This window comes from Plectropomus leopardus, chromosome 2 (assembly GCF_008729295.1).
Source record: "Plectropomus leopardus isolate mb chromosome 2, YSFRI_Pleo_2.0, whole genome shotgun sequence".
Lineage (NCBI taxonomy): Eukaryota > Metazoa > Chordata > Actinopteri > Perciformes > Serranidae > Plectropomus > Plectropomus leopardus.
The window spans coordinates 26,761,126-26,779,275 of record NC_056464.1 but is presented as its reverse complement, the minus strand read 5'-3'; the positions used below and the strand labels follow the sequence as shown (position 1 = coordinate 26,779,275).

The window sequence follows — 18,150 nt, the reverse complement described above, 5'->3', positions numbered from 1 at the left end:
TCTTGATGAATTGACGAAAAGGGGTCCGTGTTAAACAACTACAAAACAATATCAAAACACCATTTACAAACTCTCACACAGCTCGTGCAGCATAATCCAAGTCTCATTTACTCAGTCGTATGCCTTAAAAGTAAACTTATCTCTGCTCTCTTCAAAGCCAGACTCCATTGACAAAAACAGCAATTTAACATCACAGAACACCTAAACTGCTACTGCTGCCTCGATCTGTTTCCTTAACTGCGTGACTTTGCTTAATCTGAACCAATTCTTTAAAAGACCAAAGTCACACAGTAACAAAAACTAACTGATCACGGTACCTTCTGTTCAGCTCCACATCACAAAGAGCTGCCTGTTTGGGGAGCATTGAGCATACAATAAATGAGACTGATTGAATTATACTGCACAAGTTGTATGAGATTTTGTGAAAATATGTTTTGATATATTTTTGCATTTGCTGGTACACATGATCACCTGGGACTCTGAGAATTTCTGTTTTTGGATTCTTCGCTCATGGAGGCATACAAGTTTTCTTTATGGATTCAAAATTTTACTGTTGAGTTCTGCGTGTTTTTTTTTTTTTACTATTTATACTGTTTTTGCTTGATTTCTATTTTTTTTGCTCAGTTCCTAGTTCTATGTCTAGTTTTTTCCTAATTATACTGTTCGCTTTTCTCCATTTATCTTGTACATACCTTGCTTTGATATCCCTTTGCTGCTGTAACAATGCCAAATTTCCCTAATGTGGGACTAATTAAGGATTATCTTATCTTAAATAATGAGTAATTGATTAACAAAATGTCATTTCAGGGTTGACATTCTTTTAAGCTACAATTTGGTGCTTAAGCAATAAATAACAAGTCTATTACATGATTAAGTTCTTTAAAGTTAACTTTAAACAATAATTCAAAAGAAACGTACTGTGATATCCCTATAAATCTACAAAAGCAAATATTTGCAAGCAACAAACTACTACTGCAAAATTTGCTCCTTTTTTTTTCATGTGGAGCTGCACAATGCGGCGCTAGACAGCAGAGGTAAGAATTTAAGGTTCTGTATGACTCACATATCAACCTCCCTGACAAGTGCACTGCTCCCAAAATAGATACAGATCTCGCAGCAACTAGCAAGCTGACGATGGCCATGGCCCCCCGGTAGCAGCTTGCTGACCTGCGAAGTAAAGGCAGCAACTTAAAATGTGATTTATGTAAAGTGCTACATTCTATCAAATTCAAATAAAACAGAAACTGAAATTCCTTTTTTTATTATCTGGCTGGGTCCCCGACTGGCCATGAGAGTAGAAGGCAATCAGCAAATGTAATCTGGAAAACTTTATTACAGCCGCAGGGACATCCATTATTTTAAAATAAAATTTAAAAAAAACGTCTCGGCAACTAAAATAGCCTGAAAGGAGTCAGAGTCACTTATGAGAGCAGTTAATCATGTTCCCTCTACGTCCACATCTTGATTTTTACATAACCATTGAAGTTCAATAATGAAGAAATACATTACATATTAAATCATGAACTCAAAAACTCCCTTTCAACAAACAGAAATTGAATGACCTGGATCGATGTTAGACGACCCTTTCGATCCATTTAATTTCTATTTGTTTACACTCACATCTCGCAGAGTATGATTAGAATTGGAAACCCTGTAAGCTAAAAACAATAAAAGCTTTACACAAATTGAAAAACTTTTTTTTTTATTATGTCAATTACAGCAATGTTTAACTTGAGGTCATTTGGGATTTTTGTCTTTGTTCATCCTTAAATACATAATCTTGATATTGAAAGGCAAAACATGAGGATTTCTTGTGGAAATATAAATTAGCTTCAAATCATATTGTTCAATTTACTTTCCATAACATGCTACAAGCACTGAAGCACTGCTTGTGTGTCTGCTATCTCTGTGGAAAAACTGGAAATGGTCAAGAGGTGGGGTGAGCACTGGAGACTATGAACTAAAAATAAGAAGCTTTTCATTGGTACAATCTTATCACATATTATATCAACCCACTGAAATAAAGACGACTTTTTCCTTAGGAGAAAAATTGTTCAGTTACTTGTGGCATGGCTCTTGAAATAAAAAAATGACACATGAAACAACTTTTTACACGTCCACTTACAACGGACAAAAACAAAACACTGCTGCATTCAACATTTTTTTGAGGATTTAAGTTGTCATGCATTTTGGCATATAAAAGTTGGTTCATGTGCCATTTTTATGTGTCAAATTTGCTTAACGGAAACATCCACTTTGTAAATTTGTTGGCTGTAAAAGAAGCATTTAAGATTAGATGAATGATTTGCACCAATTTGGTGCAAATTAACAGTGTCTGCGAAGTGCAACAGACCTGAATACATTCCATTATTCACCGTTAAATTAAGCCATCTCACTGATCCGGCTAGAAATTTTGGCAGTTTGTTTTAAAGTGCTGTACGAAACACTGGGCTGAAATGAGTGATATTAAAAATTCTTTTCAAGACGGACATTATTTTAAGGAGACTAAAACATAATTCCCATCATTTTACAACTGGAATTACCTGCCGACGTCAGATAAACAAGAGTATGAGAAGGCAAGTAAAAACATGAGACATACTTGAGATTTATCCAAAGGAATAGCTGTCGGGCCACACATCCAACTAGAACCATACACATACTTACCACACACATATACAGTGTTCCTGAGGACCAATTGTTGCAGTAAACGACTGCCATTTTCATTTTTGTTTCCCAAACAAAAATATGCCAATAAGATATATTCTACAATATAACGACTACAGGAATTTAAATCAAACATACATACTTTGCAAATCATGTATTAACGGAAGTAGGTGCCCGTTTGGGAGAGACATGGAAACTGGCTTAATCTAGTTCATACTCTATTCTGCACATGCATTAAGAGACTCTGGAAACATCCAAAAATCTAAACAACCAAAACGGGGAAAATACGGAACGAAAGAATAAACAAGTTTCCCTAACCATAACTGATACGTGATTGCCATTTGCAATATATCAGCTTTCCAACATAACGGAGCCCTAATGTTACTGTTTTGGGTCAAGTAATGACTCGTATTGTATATATTAACTCATTGTCATTTACAGTTTCTTTTTCCTTTTCTTTTTTGCAAGGCTGGCTAAAAATCAAGGCTCAGTTCAGTTTGTGGGATAAGATGGAAGATAAAGAGAGTTCCCTCCTTAAATCCAGCAAAGGCAGTAGAGAGAAGCAGACTTGACGTGTTTTGAGTGAATAAGCCCACCACAGAGGTCGACCTCAGTGCTGTCAGTGCCTTGATTAGTCCAGAGTGTTGCCTGAGAGGTGAGCACCGTATTCCCGCGGAGACCTCATAGTCCACATGGCTCACTTCATCAGCACCTCCTGTAACACACAAAGGCAAACAGAGTTGACCAACACAGAGCTGTGTGGAGCTGCAAAGATTAGGGCCCGTGCTCACACAGCGTTTACTTCTGAGTGCCAGCGTCTTTTTTCAATTGTTCCTAATGAGGAGAGAGACAAAGCACTGCGCCCAGCGCACTCTGGCATTTCTGAGCGGGCCGCTAAAGAGCACCTCTTGTTGAAAATCTCTGAACTTTTCAGAAAGGCGCTGGTGTTCTCTGTTGCTCCCTTACTGTCTATCCTGAGCTGTGTATGTCAGTAATAACAAAGACTAAACTTTATGAAAGCAGATCGGGCAGATCCTGAATGTAGCTGGTGAGTGCTGTGCTTTTATCGCCGTGCTTTCTGTGAGCTTGTTAACTGTTTGGTCAATTAACCTGCAGCAATTTTGATACTCGACTATTGTTTAATATTTCAAATAAAAATGTAGCGCATTTGATGTTCTCTGGTTCCAAAATGTGAATGTAACATTATTTTGAGTGAATGTCTTTCAGTTTTGGACTTTGGTTGAATGAAACAAGACTGTCAGCTTGTCGCCTTAGTTACTCAAGTATTTTTCATTGTTTACTTATATTTTATAGACTTGATGATTAATCAAGAAAATAAAAATGGCAGAGAGACCAAGAATAAAATGTGTTAGTTGCAGCCCAAGAGATGTGCGTTCGTAATATCAAAGAAATGAACATAATAAATGGCAGAAGTATATGTGCTTTAGTAATTTCTTTATAAATTCAAAATTCTGATGTCGAACAAATGTTTCATGAAACAGGATGTTAGGCAGCCCAATCGAAACTGGATTTTGAGAAGATAATGATATTAATATTTGAGAACTTTCTTTTTTTTTAAATCAGATATTGCTGTATTACACAATATCCTTTTTTAAAAACATGAACATATATACATATTTTGAAAACTATACAAAATATTAACATTTCTTAACCTAAGAAAACTACAAGCAGGGTTTTTTCTATGGTACTTTTTTTTTTAGATATTCCAGTGTGGAACACTTTTACACACAAAAACACACATAATCCTGAAGTTTATCTAAAAACAGCAAAGATTATACCTCAATATGAACTGAGCTGGACATTTTGTAAATTAAAAAAAAAAAAGTTTTCTGCATTATTTGGTGGAAAAACTGAAACAGGGGCACTTAATAAACTGCCTCCATCTTGTGCTGCAAATTCTAAAGTCACCTATCGCTGGCATATACATTAATACTGATGTATCTCCAATGAGATAATGATAGCCTGGCCAATTTATGTGTCTGCACCCCATAAAGAGACAAAACAAGAGAGTCAAGGACCCAAACACAGTGTAATGTCTCACCTGAGTCTCTTTTGGCTCTTGAATTGGTGGTTCCTCCGATTTCACCTCAGCAGAAGGAGCTGCGTTGGCCATCTGTAAGCTCCTGGTGACTGGACCACCTACTCTCTCCCTCGTTCGAAGGGAGAACCGCTCCTCTTTCTTCAGCTGTGGTGTGGGTGGCAATTTGGCTAATTTCTTGGGTGCTGCCTCTTTGCCCATACGCTGCATTTTCATGGCTGGCCGTTGCTGTGCAGCGTTACTGGGAGTGTCCGGGGCTGATGGGGTGGGAGGTAGAGACTGAACTTGGCCCTTCTTCGTTTTTTTGCTAACAGAAACTGGTGCTGGGAACGAGGCGGGCCTTTTTAGTCGGCCTGCAGTCGCAGCGGTTTTTCCTTTGCCTGTCTGAGAGGGTTCAGGGTCTGCTGCACCAGAGCTACGAGCTCTGGTCTTTCCCAGGGGTTTAGGCTCTGGCTCTGTGTGTGGCGTTTCACAGTCTGACGCTTTCTTTTTAAGATTTGTATTTTTATCTACCACAGAAACTGCTTCTTTTTTCACCTCAGCTAGACCTTTTTTGCCCTTTTTAACAACAGGCTTCCGAGGACAGCTGACGGCCATATGTTTACTGAGACTTGCGGGATAAGTAAACTCCCGACTGCAGTGAGGGCAAACGTTAGAGGCCTGCTCTTCTTCAACTTTAACGGTAGCCTTCTTGGCAGTAGTGACAGCTTTATTTTTGTGTGAAATCGCCTTCTGGACCAGCTGGTTTTTCTTCTTACTGAGGGCACTCATTTTTGTTTTACCAGTATCTTGATTAAAGTTCAGTCTCTTTGGCTGACCCATTCTACGGAAAGGACTCTGGCCTGCGATTGCTGCTGAGGGTGACACCACTCCGTTCGGACTCTTCACTATTTGCTTGAGGGGGATGGGGTTCTTCTTGGGAGTGTAGCGCTTCTTATCACTAGCGCTGGCACAGGCCAAAATGTGCTTGTGAAGTTCAGGCATGTTGTCAAAGCTGTTGCCACACTTGGTGCAGCGAATGGCAGTGCTGAAAGTTTGTGGTATGTTGTGGGTGGTGAAGTTAGTAGCCGAGGCCACAGAGCCAGCATGGGAACGGCTGTGATAAGGAAAAGGGGGTGGTTTATAGCTGGGGTAGTGTTGGTTAATGCCGAGGCGGACATCCGGGCCTTTGGGCTTCCCTCCCTCTGAGGCCATGATCTTTATTGTAGTGTACAGCTCCTCGTTAGGGTCCTCCGCCCCATCCTCTGCATGATTACCGTTAACATCAGGCTCTGCATTTGCTAAATCAGTGTCACTGTGTGGAGCAGCTTCTTCAGTCGTCTCTGGCGCTGGCGTTGAGGGGCTGCCTTCCTCTTTGGCTCTGGATGGATCTGTGTAGTTTTGCGGCCTTAACTTGCCACTCTCTACCGTGGTGTGTGAACACGTCTCATTTGGATGCAGATCCTTTTGGTGCTGCTGCAGGTTACAGAGGAATGCAAACTCCTTGGTACAAACAGAGCACACAAAGATCCTGCCCACTCCGTGTAGTGTCGTCCGGTGAGCCAGCAGGGCGGGAGCATCACCAAACAGCTGAACGCAGAATTCGCACTTAAAGGGCCAGTCCGCAGCGTGCTCGGTAATGTGTCCGCTGAGCTCTTTGATGGAGTTAAACGGCTCCTCGCAGACATTACACACAAAAGTCTTGCAGTATGTCGAGTCGACTTCCTCTGCCTCAGAGGTTTTGTCAGACGGTTTATCAGGAGCAGCAGGCTGAGGTGAAGAGTCAACACCATCCTGAGGAGCATGATTCATAACTGGCAGCTCATCTACGCTGTGCTGCGGCTCGTCTTTTATCTTAATCTGAGGGAGGGGAACCAGCAATGGGGATGAATCATGTGAGGCAGGAGGAGGAGATGATGAGGAAGAGGAGGATTCTGGCTGGGATAAGAGAGCAGGGAGAGATTTCTCTGTTACTGAGCCTATGTTTTGGTTTATTTTGCCATTTATCTGACTGTTGTAAGTTGCAATCTGAGAATCATCTCCTGCAGTGGGCAGATCTACTGATGTCGGCTCACCAGGGCTTGATATCGCTGAACTATTAAGAGGCTCTATTGGTGGAGTGCTCGGGGAATCCAGTGGCTCAGAGATACAGTTCTCTTCTTCGTCTTCCTTTGCTTCAGCAAACAAATTCTCCTCTGTGTCTGATGGGGGTTTGTGTTCAACTGATCTTGGAGACATTTTTGGTGAGAGGACAGGAAGAGGTCTCAGTGCAGAGGAATCTGAAGGCTGAGAAAGAGGAGAGCTAGGCATAGCTGGTGGAGATGGTATGGTTGGTAGTAGAGGGGGAGGTGGTGTCGGGGACGTCACACTGGAGTTACCAGGGGAAGAGGGGTTCATGGTGACAGGGGTCAAAGAGGGCGGAGAGGGGTGGGCAGACTCTGACGCAACGTTTGGAGAACGAGAATGGAAACAACTTAGGTTGGCTAAGGGTGAGGGGCCCTCCTCTCCTGTCAAAGGTAAACCTAAATACTCATTCATCAGCACCTTTTCCAGCATGCTGGTATTAGGCTTTTTCTTTTTTATCAGAGGCTGCGGTGCCGGACTTCCCTTTAATTCAGGCTCTGCGCTGCCCTTCCGATGGAAGCTTAAATCAAGAGCTGAATCCCCGAGCACCTTGCTCAAACTATCACTCCTCCTACTGATGGAGTTTGAAAGATCCAAGGGCTGCTGATTACAGGAATTTCCACCACTACTAGATGAGGTTTGGCCATGCATATTGTTTCCAGAAAGGCTCAGGCTGTCTCCGTCTTCCTTGTCCAGTAGGCTCCCAGGAGGTGACACGCTGTGGCTTTCCAGCTTTGGCACCTTAAGGGCGTATGAGCTCACCCCCTCGTCTTTACAGCTCTCCGTTTTACATGCAGGACTGAGTTGTGGAGATGAAGGGGGAGAGGATGTTCTTCTTTTAAACCTGCCTGAAGCTCCTGGCAGCGGCGTGACTGACAGCGGGGAGGCCAGTCTATGGCTTTCGGTTATCAGAGCAATGGTTGATTTCTGAATGTCTTGTGTCTGAAGGAGCTGTTTGAGCTTAGGTGAGAGATACACCGTTTTCTCTCGTTGAAATGCTGATGAATCGGCAGCTTGCTGGAACAGCCCACCCACTACCAAGTTAGATGAGGAAGATGTGGAGGATGAAGAGGATGATGAGGAGGCTGGAAAAGATGATGATTCTGTCTCCACTTTGAGGCTGGGAACAAGTGGGGGTGTAGATGTCCTTCTTTTTGCCGCTGGCTGGCCAATGTTTGAGACTTGCTTTGCAGCACTCGTCCGACCCTCCAAATTCAGTGCCTGACTTATCTGATTTGGGCTGATGATAACTGTGTCCAGGCCGAACAGAGCAGCAGATCTGGAGTCCACTTCTATTACCTCACAGCTGCTCACCGAACTGGTGGACACAATCTTACCGTCAATGTAGAAGCTCAGATTCTCAGAGATGTTTTTGGATATGTCGACTGCGTAATCGTCCCTGTCTACCTCATCTTCTGTATCTGCACTGGGCACATAGACGGGCGGAGGGCTGGTGCTGGGGGACTCATCAGGCTGCTGTTGCTGCACTGATGCCTCTTGCAGCAGCATGCCTTTCCTGCGAACTCCTTTTGGTAACAAATGCCGTTCGTGTATTCTGCGTTGGTGCCGGCGCATGTTGGTGTGCGTGCCAAATGCTTTGTTACAGTACTTGCAGGGATGGAGTTCCTTTGACTCCCCGTTTTCATCCAATATAAAGGGACGGTCAGCGTAAGGCCCTGACTCCTTTCTCTGCATCTCAGAGTTGTGCAGAGGTCCGCCAGTCAACTGGGACCCGATGGCTATATAGTGACTCGTTGGGCTGGTGCAGTCGGGACTTGAGCCATCAGTCTGCACCACAGGACTGAGTAGACCAGCAGTCCCAGCCAAAGAGCCAGGCCTTTTCTTGTGCCCACTCTCATGCCTCCTCTCGTGTCTCCGCCGCCCCACCTGTGAGCCGAAGGATTTACTGCAGTACCGGCACTTGAACAGTTGCATTTGCTGGTTAGTGATGGCGTGAATGTGTAAGTGACGTTCCAGACCCTGCCTAGTGGAGAAGTGGCGCTCACAGTGCTGACAGGGGTACGACTCTCCGTGGGGATCACCCTCAATGTCACCATCGGGGTCCGGATCAAGGTCAAGATCAGGATCAACCTCTGACTCCAACTTTCCCTGCGAGTCCTGATGGCTTTCTTCGCCCTGTGTCAGCGATGAGCCAGGCTGCTTATTTTGCATGGAGTGAGCCGCAGATGAATGCTCAGCAGTTTGCTGCTGTATGTCACTTGGATCCTCCAAATCATCAGCATCCTCCTCTTCTTCCTCTTCCTCCTCCCCATTTCCTCTGTCATTTATCACTGCCGACATGTCCTCCACATCTCTTCGGTCAGTGATTCCTAAGGGATGGGTTTCCTGGAGGTCCTGGGATGGCCCTAAGGTGGATGGCCTCTCATCCTCCTCCTTCACACCTGTAAACAGTCAAGTTATGTGATGTTATATCAATTTGGTAAATAATTAACACTCTTAACAAGTCACAACTAAAGACATGTTCCATGAGACAGGGTGAAAACATGTAAATATGCTGATTATCCAGGACTATAAGTCATCTTACCTTCTTCCCCATCCCACATCTCCTTGACAGTAGGTTTGGCTACACTTGTTTTCTTGAATCCACCCAAACCAGCCTGTCTGGCTCTTTCCAGCAGCTTTCTTCTGGCTGCAAGTACAAACACACTCATTACTTTGTATCAGGCTATCAAAAGCAAATACTAGTTTAAAAAAGAAAAGTGTAGAAAACTTATGTTATTGTATCCTAATATTTTTGCCAGTGCCATGTTTCCATCCCAAATTTTATGAGCAGAATTGTCCTTGATAATAAACCAATAAGAATGACAAAGTATTTTATAAGACCAGTTATTGTAACATGTCATGCAGGGCTGCCCCTTGAAAGTCCGAGACTCGAATCATCAGTTGGAGACAGTTTTTTTCTTTGCAGCGTACTTATGGGGACATTCTGGTCCCCAGAATTTGCTGCAGAGTGTTCTTGACTTTCATGCTACTCTTTGCAGCGGCGGACATGCTGCAGAGTACAGATGGAGAGAGAGAGGCCGCACTGGAAGGTAAAGAAGTGGTGAATTTATAGCTCACAGCAACTTAATAGGATACAGTCAGGCTTTTTTTAATATCGAGGGTTGGCCAAAAATGCTGTTGTGCATTTGCAATCCGCTGTTAGCTTGTTTACTTTTGTGACGTGAATGCCACTGTCACAGTGAGCGTCTCGCTCAGCCTGCTGAAACGTCAAAATTTTACATGTAAAAATTAAAGTTAAGAGTTAAAATTTCTCAAATATTCATATTGAACTGCCAAATGAGATTTGTCTAGCATAGTTTGGTACAGCCCTATTGTTAAGAAAGCAGTTAATATTGATTTGAGCATTACTGTTTCTTTCTGGCTAAATAGCAGATTTGGGTTATTTATTGTAAATGAAAGTCTTGATTGCCTTCTGGAGGGATGATAAAAAAGATCACCAGATGTGTAAGATATGATTAAACAACCCCTGAAACCATGTTAATAAAGCTTTGAAAATCAATTTTATTGTTTAACTTCACATGCTCAAATTACTTTACCAAATCGTAAAAAGCACACAGAAGCCACAAATTGCATAATTATGTGCTTACACGCATCATTAATTTAAATTTCTAACCCCTGTCTGAATCAAGAGGCTTCCCTGGCACCTCCTCGTTATCGGGAGTGTGTCAACAAGGTCACCTGACCTGGCCTACAAAGCCTAATTCATACCAGAGAAACACATGCTGCAGGTCAGTCATCTGATCAGCATGGTCACAGGCAGTCTGCTAAATCTACAGCAGCACAAACACCCAAACATTGTTTTACTATTTTACCGCACCAGCATTTAAGAGCCCTTGCCTTTTCTATCCATTTGTTTTTAACATTCAGCAGTCACTGTGCAAGCACACCACCTCTGGCACACATTGGTTAGGTATTATTGATATTAAGATGAAGCTAGCAGGGGAGGCAGGCTAACTTTATCAAGGTTGACTTTGCAGTGCAGTGCAGTACAGAGCTGCCAAAAGCCAAAATACTGCAGTATAAAGAGATGATGTGCTGGAGGCCATTTCCTGCACAAGGAATGACACAAAAGCTATTCAACAACATTACTTTATAATTACAGACAATGATGTTTCAAAGATAAAAGCTCAAAGCCCTTATATTTTAGCGAGGGGGGGGCTACCTTATTTCACAGACATTTCTGGAGTTACAGGGACAAATATGACTTCCTGCATTCTGCCTATGTTCATGTTTTTTCTTAATTTAAACTAAATAAAGAGTCAACACTCTCTAAATGACATTTGCAAGCATCTGCAGTATATTTTCCACAGAGTATGTTTGTGCTATTATAATATTTCCAGAGGATTTCTTTACCATGCATGCATCACACTACGCAACACCCACATGCCAAAAGACTAAGACAGGTTAAACAAGAAGTATCAAAAACAGACCATAGCAGATAAGATCAGATAGCAGACACTAAATGTATTTTTTTTAAATCAATTTTCCATCTTTTTTCTGGTCCTGCTTTGAATAAACCACATGATACAAAACATGGAAACACCATGTCCAAAGTTCATACTGAAGAAATAACAGTGACATTTCACTGCCATGTTGATTGTCGTACAATTACTTGATATGCTGAATGTTTTAAATGACTTTATTGAACACAAACTGCTCTAAATGTTGACTTAATGATGACTCTGTGGCGTTATTTTTAGATTTTATTTTGATGTCACGAAATGTTAGTTATCTAAGCAGGCTACAACACTACACCGACCCATTATAGAGAGTGCCACTGTGTTAACCGTCTTTCCACCACATTCATATATGTTTTTAATAGTATTTGAGTCCACATAGTTTGCCATCTGTTTCACAAAAACCGGAATATATCCGTGCGATCAGACCTAGCCGTTTAGCCTCATGCTAGCATGCAACACCAAGTCTGACAACTCGATGAACTGGTTATTCTAGCCCCAAAATGACGGCAAATGTAATTTTAAACACTCTTTACAGCACATAAAAGCTGCATTTAAGGTTGTTATATAACACTTGTGCTCTTGTAAGCCTGCAGTTTGGATAAGGCAGCTGGCTAGTTAGCTAACCTGCTAGGCCATCATCAAGTAGAGAGGCTCGCCGATGGATGGCTTTCATGCTTTAGGAACTCAAGGAAGGTCACATCCTCGACAACGTCAGGACCCAGAGGAGGAGGAAAAGCTGCTAAAAAGTTGCCAAGACGCCCCTTTAGAAGCTAAACATCGTCTTTCACGGGAACACAATCGGCATTTTGAGCTAAATCCACCGGCAGCGACGAGTTTCGTGTCGGGTGTGAAAGTAGAGAAAAGCCCCACACATCGCTCCCGTTAGCCACCACTAGCCTTCCTTCATTTGTAGCTAGCTTAGCTCGCATGTTACAACTTCGACTGAGCTGCAAAGACACAAAATCGTGCTCGAGTTGATGTGGAGCGTGTGCAGCACGTATATCAGAGGTTAAAACCCGAGCACATCTCGGTTAGAGTTGAGTAAGGCCTCACCTCGCTTCGCCCTGGGTGAATTTTTCCTGTTCAGACTGCTGGCTCTTTCTTCCTCCAGTGCAGCTGTTATCTCAGGGTTGTCTTCCACAGTGTACCACACCAGCAGCTCCTCTCCCGGCCCGATAGGCTGCAACAATGAGAGATGAGCTCAGCCACCAATCACAGCCCGGCTTGCTGAGAGGCAAGGGGGATATTTGGGCCACTGTGCATCTTATCTGTCTAAGGGGGGTATTGACAGTTTTTTCACCATAGTCTGCAGTAATCCCAGACGCCTGAATATACATTACATGCACATACTGTACAAAATCAGTATTTATTTGCACTATTTGTATACTTCACAATAGGGATCGACCGATATTTGTGTTTCAGCGCCGATACCGATTATTTGTAGTTCATGAGACTGATGACAAATATTTGGAACCGATATGAATTCCAAAATTTTGAATTCGAAATATAGCAAACTCCAACACAAAACTTTGTTTAAATGCTTTCGGAAAATGTTTAATCAAAACTGAAACTTTCAACAGCATATACAGAAAGTCAAGTGAAAATTTAAATAATGAAATGAAGAAATAAAAAATGCTCCCGAGGTTTCACAAAGTAATAGTTCCTAATATGCTAACACTTTCTTTGCACTTTTAAAATAAATCAATTTTATCTGTGATCATTTGAATAAAACACTGATACAGCTAAAATGCCCTATCGGCCCTGATAATCGGCTAGGCCGATAACCTGTCAACCCCTTGTTTACAATTTACACAACACCTAATTAGTATAAACATGTTTTATTTCTATTTTATCACTATTGTTAGTCATTGGTGCTTTCTACTTCTAACTTTACAGACTTGTTTATACATTGCATTGTGGCATAAGGCACATAGTGTTATATTTATACACAGGTAGCATTTTATACATACTGTGTTTATAATCTTAAATATTTACATACTAGTTCTTGATTTTTTAGTATTAATGTATTTATATTTTATATTTGTACACACTTTGTGCTGGTACTTATTTCTACTCTCTGTAATTCTCTATGCTTGGCATCAGAGCGACCATAAAAAACGGTGTACCACACCAGCAGCTCCTCTCCCAGCCCGATAGGCTGCAACAAATTAAGTGTATGCTAGATTATATGGTTATTGTACATTGTTCCTGCTTTGGTTAATCCACCGACATTATCATTGTTTATTGTTTCTATTTTTTCCTGTGTGTTCGTGTTTATTGTGATTTTATGTCTAAAGTAAGTTGTACTGTTGTTTTTTTATAAGTGCTATTAAAATGAACTTTTTTATTATTATAATTATTAGCACTGACAGAGAGGATTAAATTTAACTATGTGTTTATTATTGAGGTTTATAGTTGTGTTGGACTGGACGCATTACATTGATATGATATTAAACATACAAGGATAGGAATATTTTAAACACATTTCAATATAATGTAGTGCAGTTCAATACCACGACAAAACACTACACAGTTTTTTGTTGTTTTTAAACTGACAACTAATTGTATGTATTTATGTACTGTTAATCCTCAATTTAAGGGAAAACTTCACACACAAAATGACCATTTGTAAATCAATTAGACAGTGTTATCTTGAATCTGAAAAGAGAGCAATGTTTTTTCTTGCATGCCTCCACTGAAAACAGCAAATATATTGATTCATTGATTGATTGTTCAAGTTTAACAGCTTGTAGGCCCTAGGGGTTATATGAATGTGTGTTGGACCTACCTTTAAAACTTTGTAATGAATGGCTCTGTTTATCTCCAGGGGAAAAAGATTCTGATCTTCGGTGGAGCGTGCCCAGTTCACATATCGCAGCCAGTTTCCTTTCATGGGATCTGTGGCGTCAACACACATCCAGCCCCGCGATGGGAAATAAACCTGCAGGACACAGGTACAAAGATGGTGCCATAAATATACATTTATACTGTAGCTCTACAAGACCTGGACAGGAGCACTGAATAGGGTCACCTTTGCCCAAGTGGGAGCTGAAACATAATCAGCATTATTTGTCACAGAAACATTACAAGAACATCAAAACTGGAGATGACTGTGTTGATTTATCAATTAAATTTTAAAGGTGAAAAAAATTACATATACAGTCTTATGAGCTGTAAGTGCTAAGCTTGATACAGAATGCAGTTGGGCCCGTTTTAGCTATGCAGTGACTACACCGCAGAAAGGAGGAGGAGATTATTTTAGGGAACAAGCTAACAGAGCAGCCAGTAATGTACCTCCCACATGTAGACATTGCTGGACACCTGGGATCGTTTTTTCTTCTCTCCAACAAATGGGCCGAACCTCTTGCCTTTGGGGATGACCCGGGTGGCCCAGACACCTTAAAATAGGAATAGGGAAGAACATTTTATACCTGTTACATCTGAGATTTTTATTTTTGTCAAGCACGAAATGTGTTTCAGGTACAATTACAGAGTGGTGCCCAAAAACCAGATATCTTGTAGTGTGTATTTGACTTTAACAACGGTAAATCTTGAATTTAAACTCAATGTTGATCTTCAGAATTGGCATGTGAGGTTTACAACGACTAAAGGTTATTTAAGACAGATTGTGTACGCAGGGTTGTGCAAAAAGTTTCAAAAAACATGATCAGTCTAAAGTAAGTTGTGGTCGTCTTAATGTGAAAGCTTTAAAGAATAGATGAGAAGATGACCATCATCCGAAACAGTGTACTTCATGTTTGACAGGAGATGGAGGTGATGAGTATTATTATATATTAGTGTGTAAAGTTGTGACGATGATGAAACAAAACAATATGAAAGGTTCTAAAATGAAGTTTGTTGTCATACTTTCTATACATTTTTTTCTTGTGATTTAATGAATAAGTTTCCAGGTTTTTATTTTCTCAGCTATTGAAGAGATAAATCATTATGCAGAGCTATTGTATGTATTAGATGGTCTTTGAGTTTGTGTTAATTGTTGTGTGTTGCAATGTGTTTGGTCATACTGTGAGTATGAATGCCATGTTATGTGTATTTGTGTAATCTAGTTAATTAAATATTGTGAACGAAAATAATGGAGACCCCATGAAGAGTAGCTACTATTTTAATACAGAAGCTAGTGGGGATCTTTATAAACAAACAAACACACAATCTGATGTTTACCTGTGGGGGAGTGTTTGATCATTTCTGTATTTAAGGATTTAGTTTTTACTCATCAACAATCCTGGGTCTGTTTAGACTGGACATTAACATGCACTTTGGTGATCCAAACAATAGTGGACAGCTGAGACACATCGCTGTTCACACCTGTGTCAATCATACGTCTCCAGCTGAATACCTGAATACAAATTTTCATTTCTCCCAATGTCACTTACCTTAGAAGGTCAAATGCCCTGTGCCACGTTATGACATCCAAACTCTCACTTCTGCTTTCAGCAAAAATCAACACGTTGCCTTCCATTATGTAATACAATGGATAGTCACGCATACTTCATCCAACTCATCATAAAATGAGCATGTTATAGAGGGTTAGTCCGTGTCACTAAAACAACCGCCATGGCCAGCATTGACAACAGAGTCGTCCCCTGATTAAGTTTGTTTTTGTGGGAGTTTTCGATAATCCACGGTGAGGGTCCAAACACAGAGGAATACGGTATGTTGTAAACCCCTCAAAGGAAAATTGTCATTTGCAGTACTAGGCTTTATAAATAAAATTAATTGACATTTGAATTAACAATTACACTATGAAATATATGTGGTCAAATGCGTCTCACACTTCCTCAACAAGTGGTTTGAGTTATCGATCACAATGCTTTTTGGTGGTTGTCCACACCTGAATTAAGTGCTGTCCACCTGCGATCGGATCACTTACAAGGCATTGTTAATACCAAGTGTAAACAGGCTCATAGAGACAGACAAGCAGTCACTCCAACATTCACATTTACGAGTAATTTAGAAAACACACGATGCCAAGGGGAGAACATACAAACTTCACACAGAAGCGCCACAGCGGTTCCAAACCCGCAATCTGTACTAATTATTTTCTTCTTCTATATTATATTTGCCCCTGAGTTTGATTTCAATCACTGGGCAAAAAAATGCAATTATTTATTTCAGTTTCTTTTGTTTTCTTGCATCTGTGGATGTCCATACACCCCAAGGGGGCACTGTGGAATAAAGAATGTCTGAAGCATGTGTTAACCAAGATTATGAGTCATTTATCCAAATATTCTTCATAAAAGCTTGAGTTTGTCTCAGGCATGGTAGAAAATATGGTAATCCTTTTGACATGACTAGCATTCAAATTCACTTTTGTTTACATTTGATCATCCTAAAATCTGCTTAAGTTCTCCATTTTTAAGCACAGTCTGGTCACGCTGGGGTCCACTTACTGGCTGCTGGGGGTCATTTTCAAAGTTGCACAGCAGTGAAATGCAAATGTTAATGCACCTAAAAGATGGTATAGTTGTCTTAACAGAAGAGACACACTCTTTGTACTCACCAATGCGGTTTTGATTTATAGCTGACGGGCCGAGAGTCAAGCAGTCAGGCAAACCCTTCCACACATGAGCTGGAATTTCATCTAAAGTTTCCACTGTCCCTCCGGTAATAGCCATGATCTGAAAGACATGAAATATTTGCATTAAAACCCTGTGAAAATGTCAACTATCAGTATGTATGACATGTTGATCAGTAGATGATACCCTCATTTTACAGACTGTAAGAGGTAAATATTTATACCTGACAGAGGGGACCAAGTCTTGATAGAGCGTTATCTCATGGACTGTAAACACAGAGTTGAATTAGTGATTAAAAAGTAGCAGCAAGCTTGAATAGATGCTCTGAAAGTGAGTTCATTGCACAGATTCACTGTCTGAAGTCATCTAATACCTAATACAACTTTCTTTTGAAGTGTTGAAGTTTTCTGCATAAACCTAAACACAAGATAAAAACAAAATTTACTATGGCTTATTTTTACAGTGGTCCTGACCTAAAAAAGTTCGTAACGAGAGAGTGCCATACCTATGGACTTCATGAAAGTTGTAACATGCGTTTTAAGTGAACAGCATAATGACCATTATTTCCTCTTTCTCGTGGGCCTGTAAAAAACACCTTGGAGCCCCTTTAATATATACAGCAAGTAGTATGTCTAGCCTGTGGATAAATGCAGGCTGCAACAATTAATTACTTTCATTGGGGATGAGTGTGAGTTTGTTTATTGTTGACAAAAGTTTTACCAGTGGAGTGTCAGAAAATATACAATTATCCCCAATATAATGTCTTTAAATGTTTTGGGTTTTTTTTTGTCCCAAAACCATACAGATAAGTCCTGCCATAAGCTAAGCATCAGGAAGATAAAGATACTAAAATCTTCGATACAACTGACGGTCATGCAGAAATTTTTTATATTTCTGCAAAAAAAATGCACACTGTGTAACTTATTGTGTGAGATGTTCAATTGTGGATGAAATGTCTTTGTCATAAATGCCAAAAATGATCTGTATGGTTTTACAGCGCACACACAGACACATTTATTTAGCCAAGTTTTTAAATGTATGTGATTAGACGTATGCTGACACATAAGAGAAAATCTTGACAAACTGAGTCACTTTCTTAGAAATATTCAGCAGTTTTAGCTTCTCAAACATCTAATCAGTTATCAGAAAAGTCAATTAATTTTCACCGTATCAACTCATCACCTAAACTATTTTCTTGCATTGATGGAAATACAGATTATTTTTATTTTATTTTTTTTAAATGTTTCCATCTCACTCACTTGCCTTGCTTTAGTAACTTGATTTTGTCCAAACTGGCAGAGAA

General features: G+C 40.7%; 1 protein-coding gene across 1 annotated transcript; it reads right to left on the bottom strand.

The window, feature by feature from the left end:
• Positions 1–1,313: 1,313 nt before the first annotated feature.
• Positions 1,314–16,949, bottom strand: prdm2b (PR domain containing 2, with ZNF domain b). Its single transcript, XM_042506804.1, has 7 exons — positions 16,832–16,949; positions 14,605–14,708; positions 14,099–14,251; positions 12,364–12,490; positions 9,372–9,476; positions 4,727–9,228; positions 1,314–3,379 (listed from the first exon to the last, which is right to left on the bottom strand). The coding sequence occupies exons 1-7, from the start codon at positions 16,944–16,946 to the stop codon at positions 3,362–3,364; spliced, it is 5,124 nt and encodes a 1,707-aa protein (XP_042362738.1). The 5' UTR covers positions 16,947–16,949; the 3' UTR covers positions 1,314–3,361.
• Positions 16,950–18,150: the final 1,201 nt, after the last annotated feature.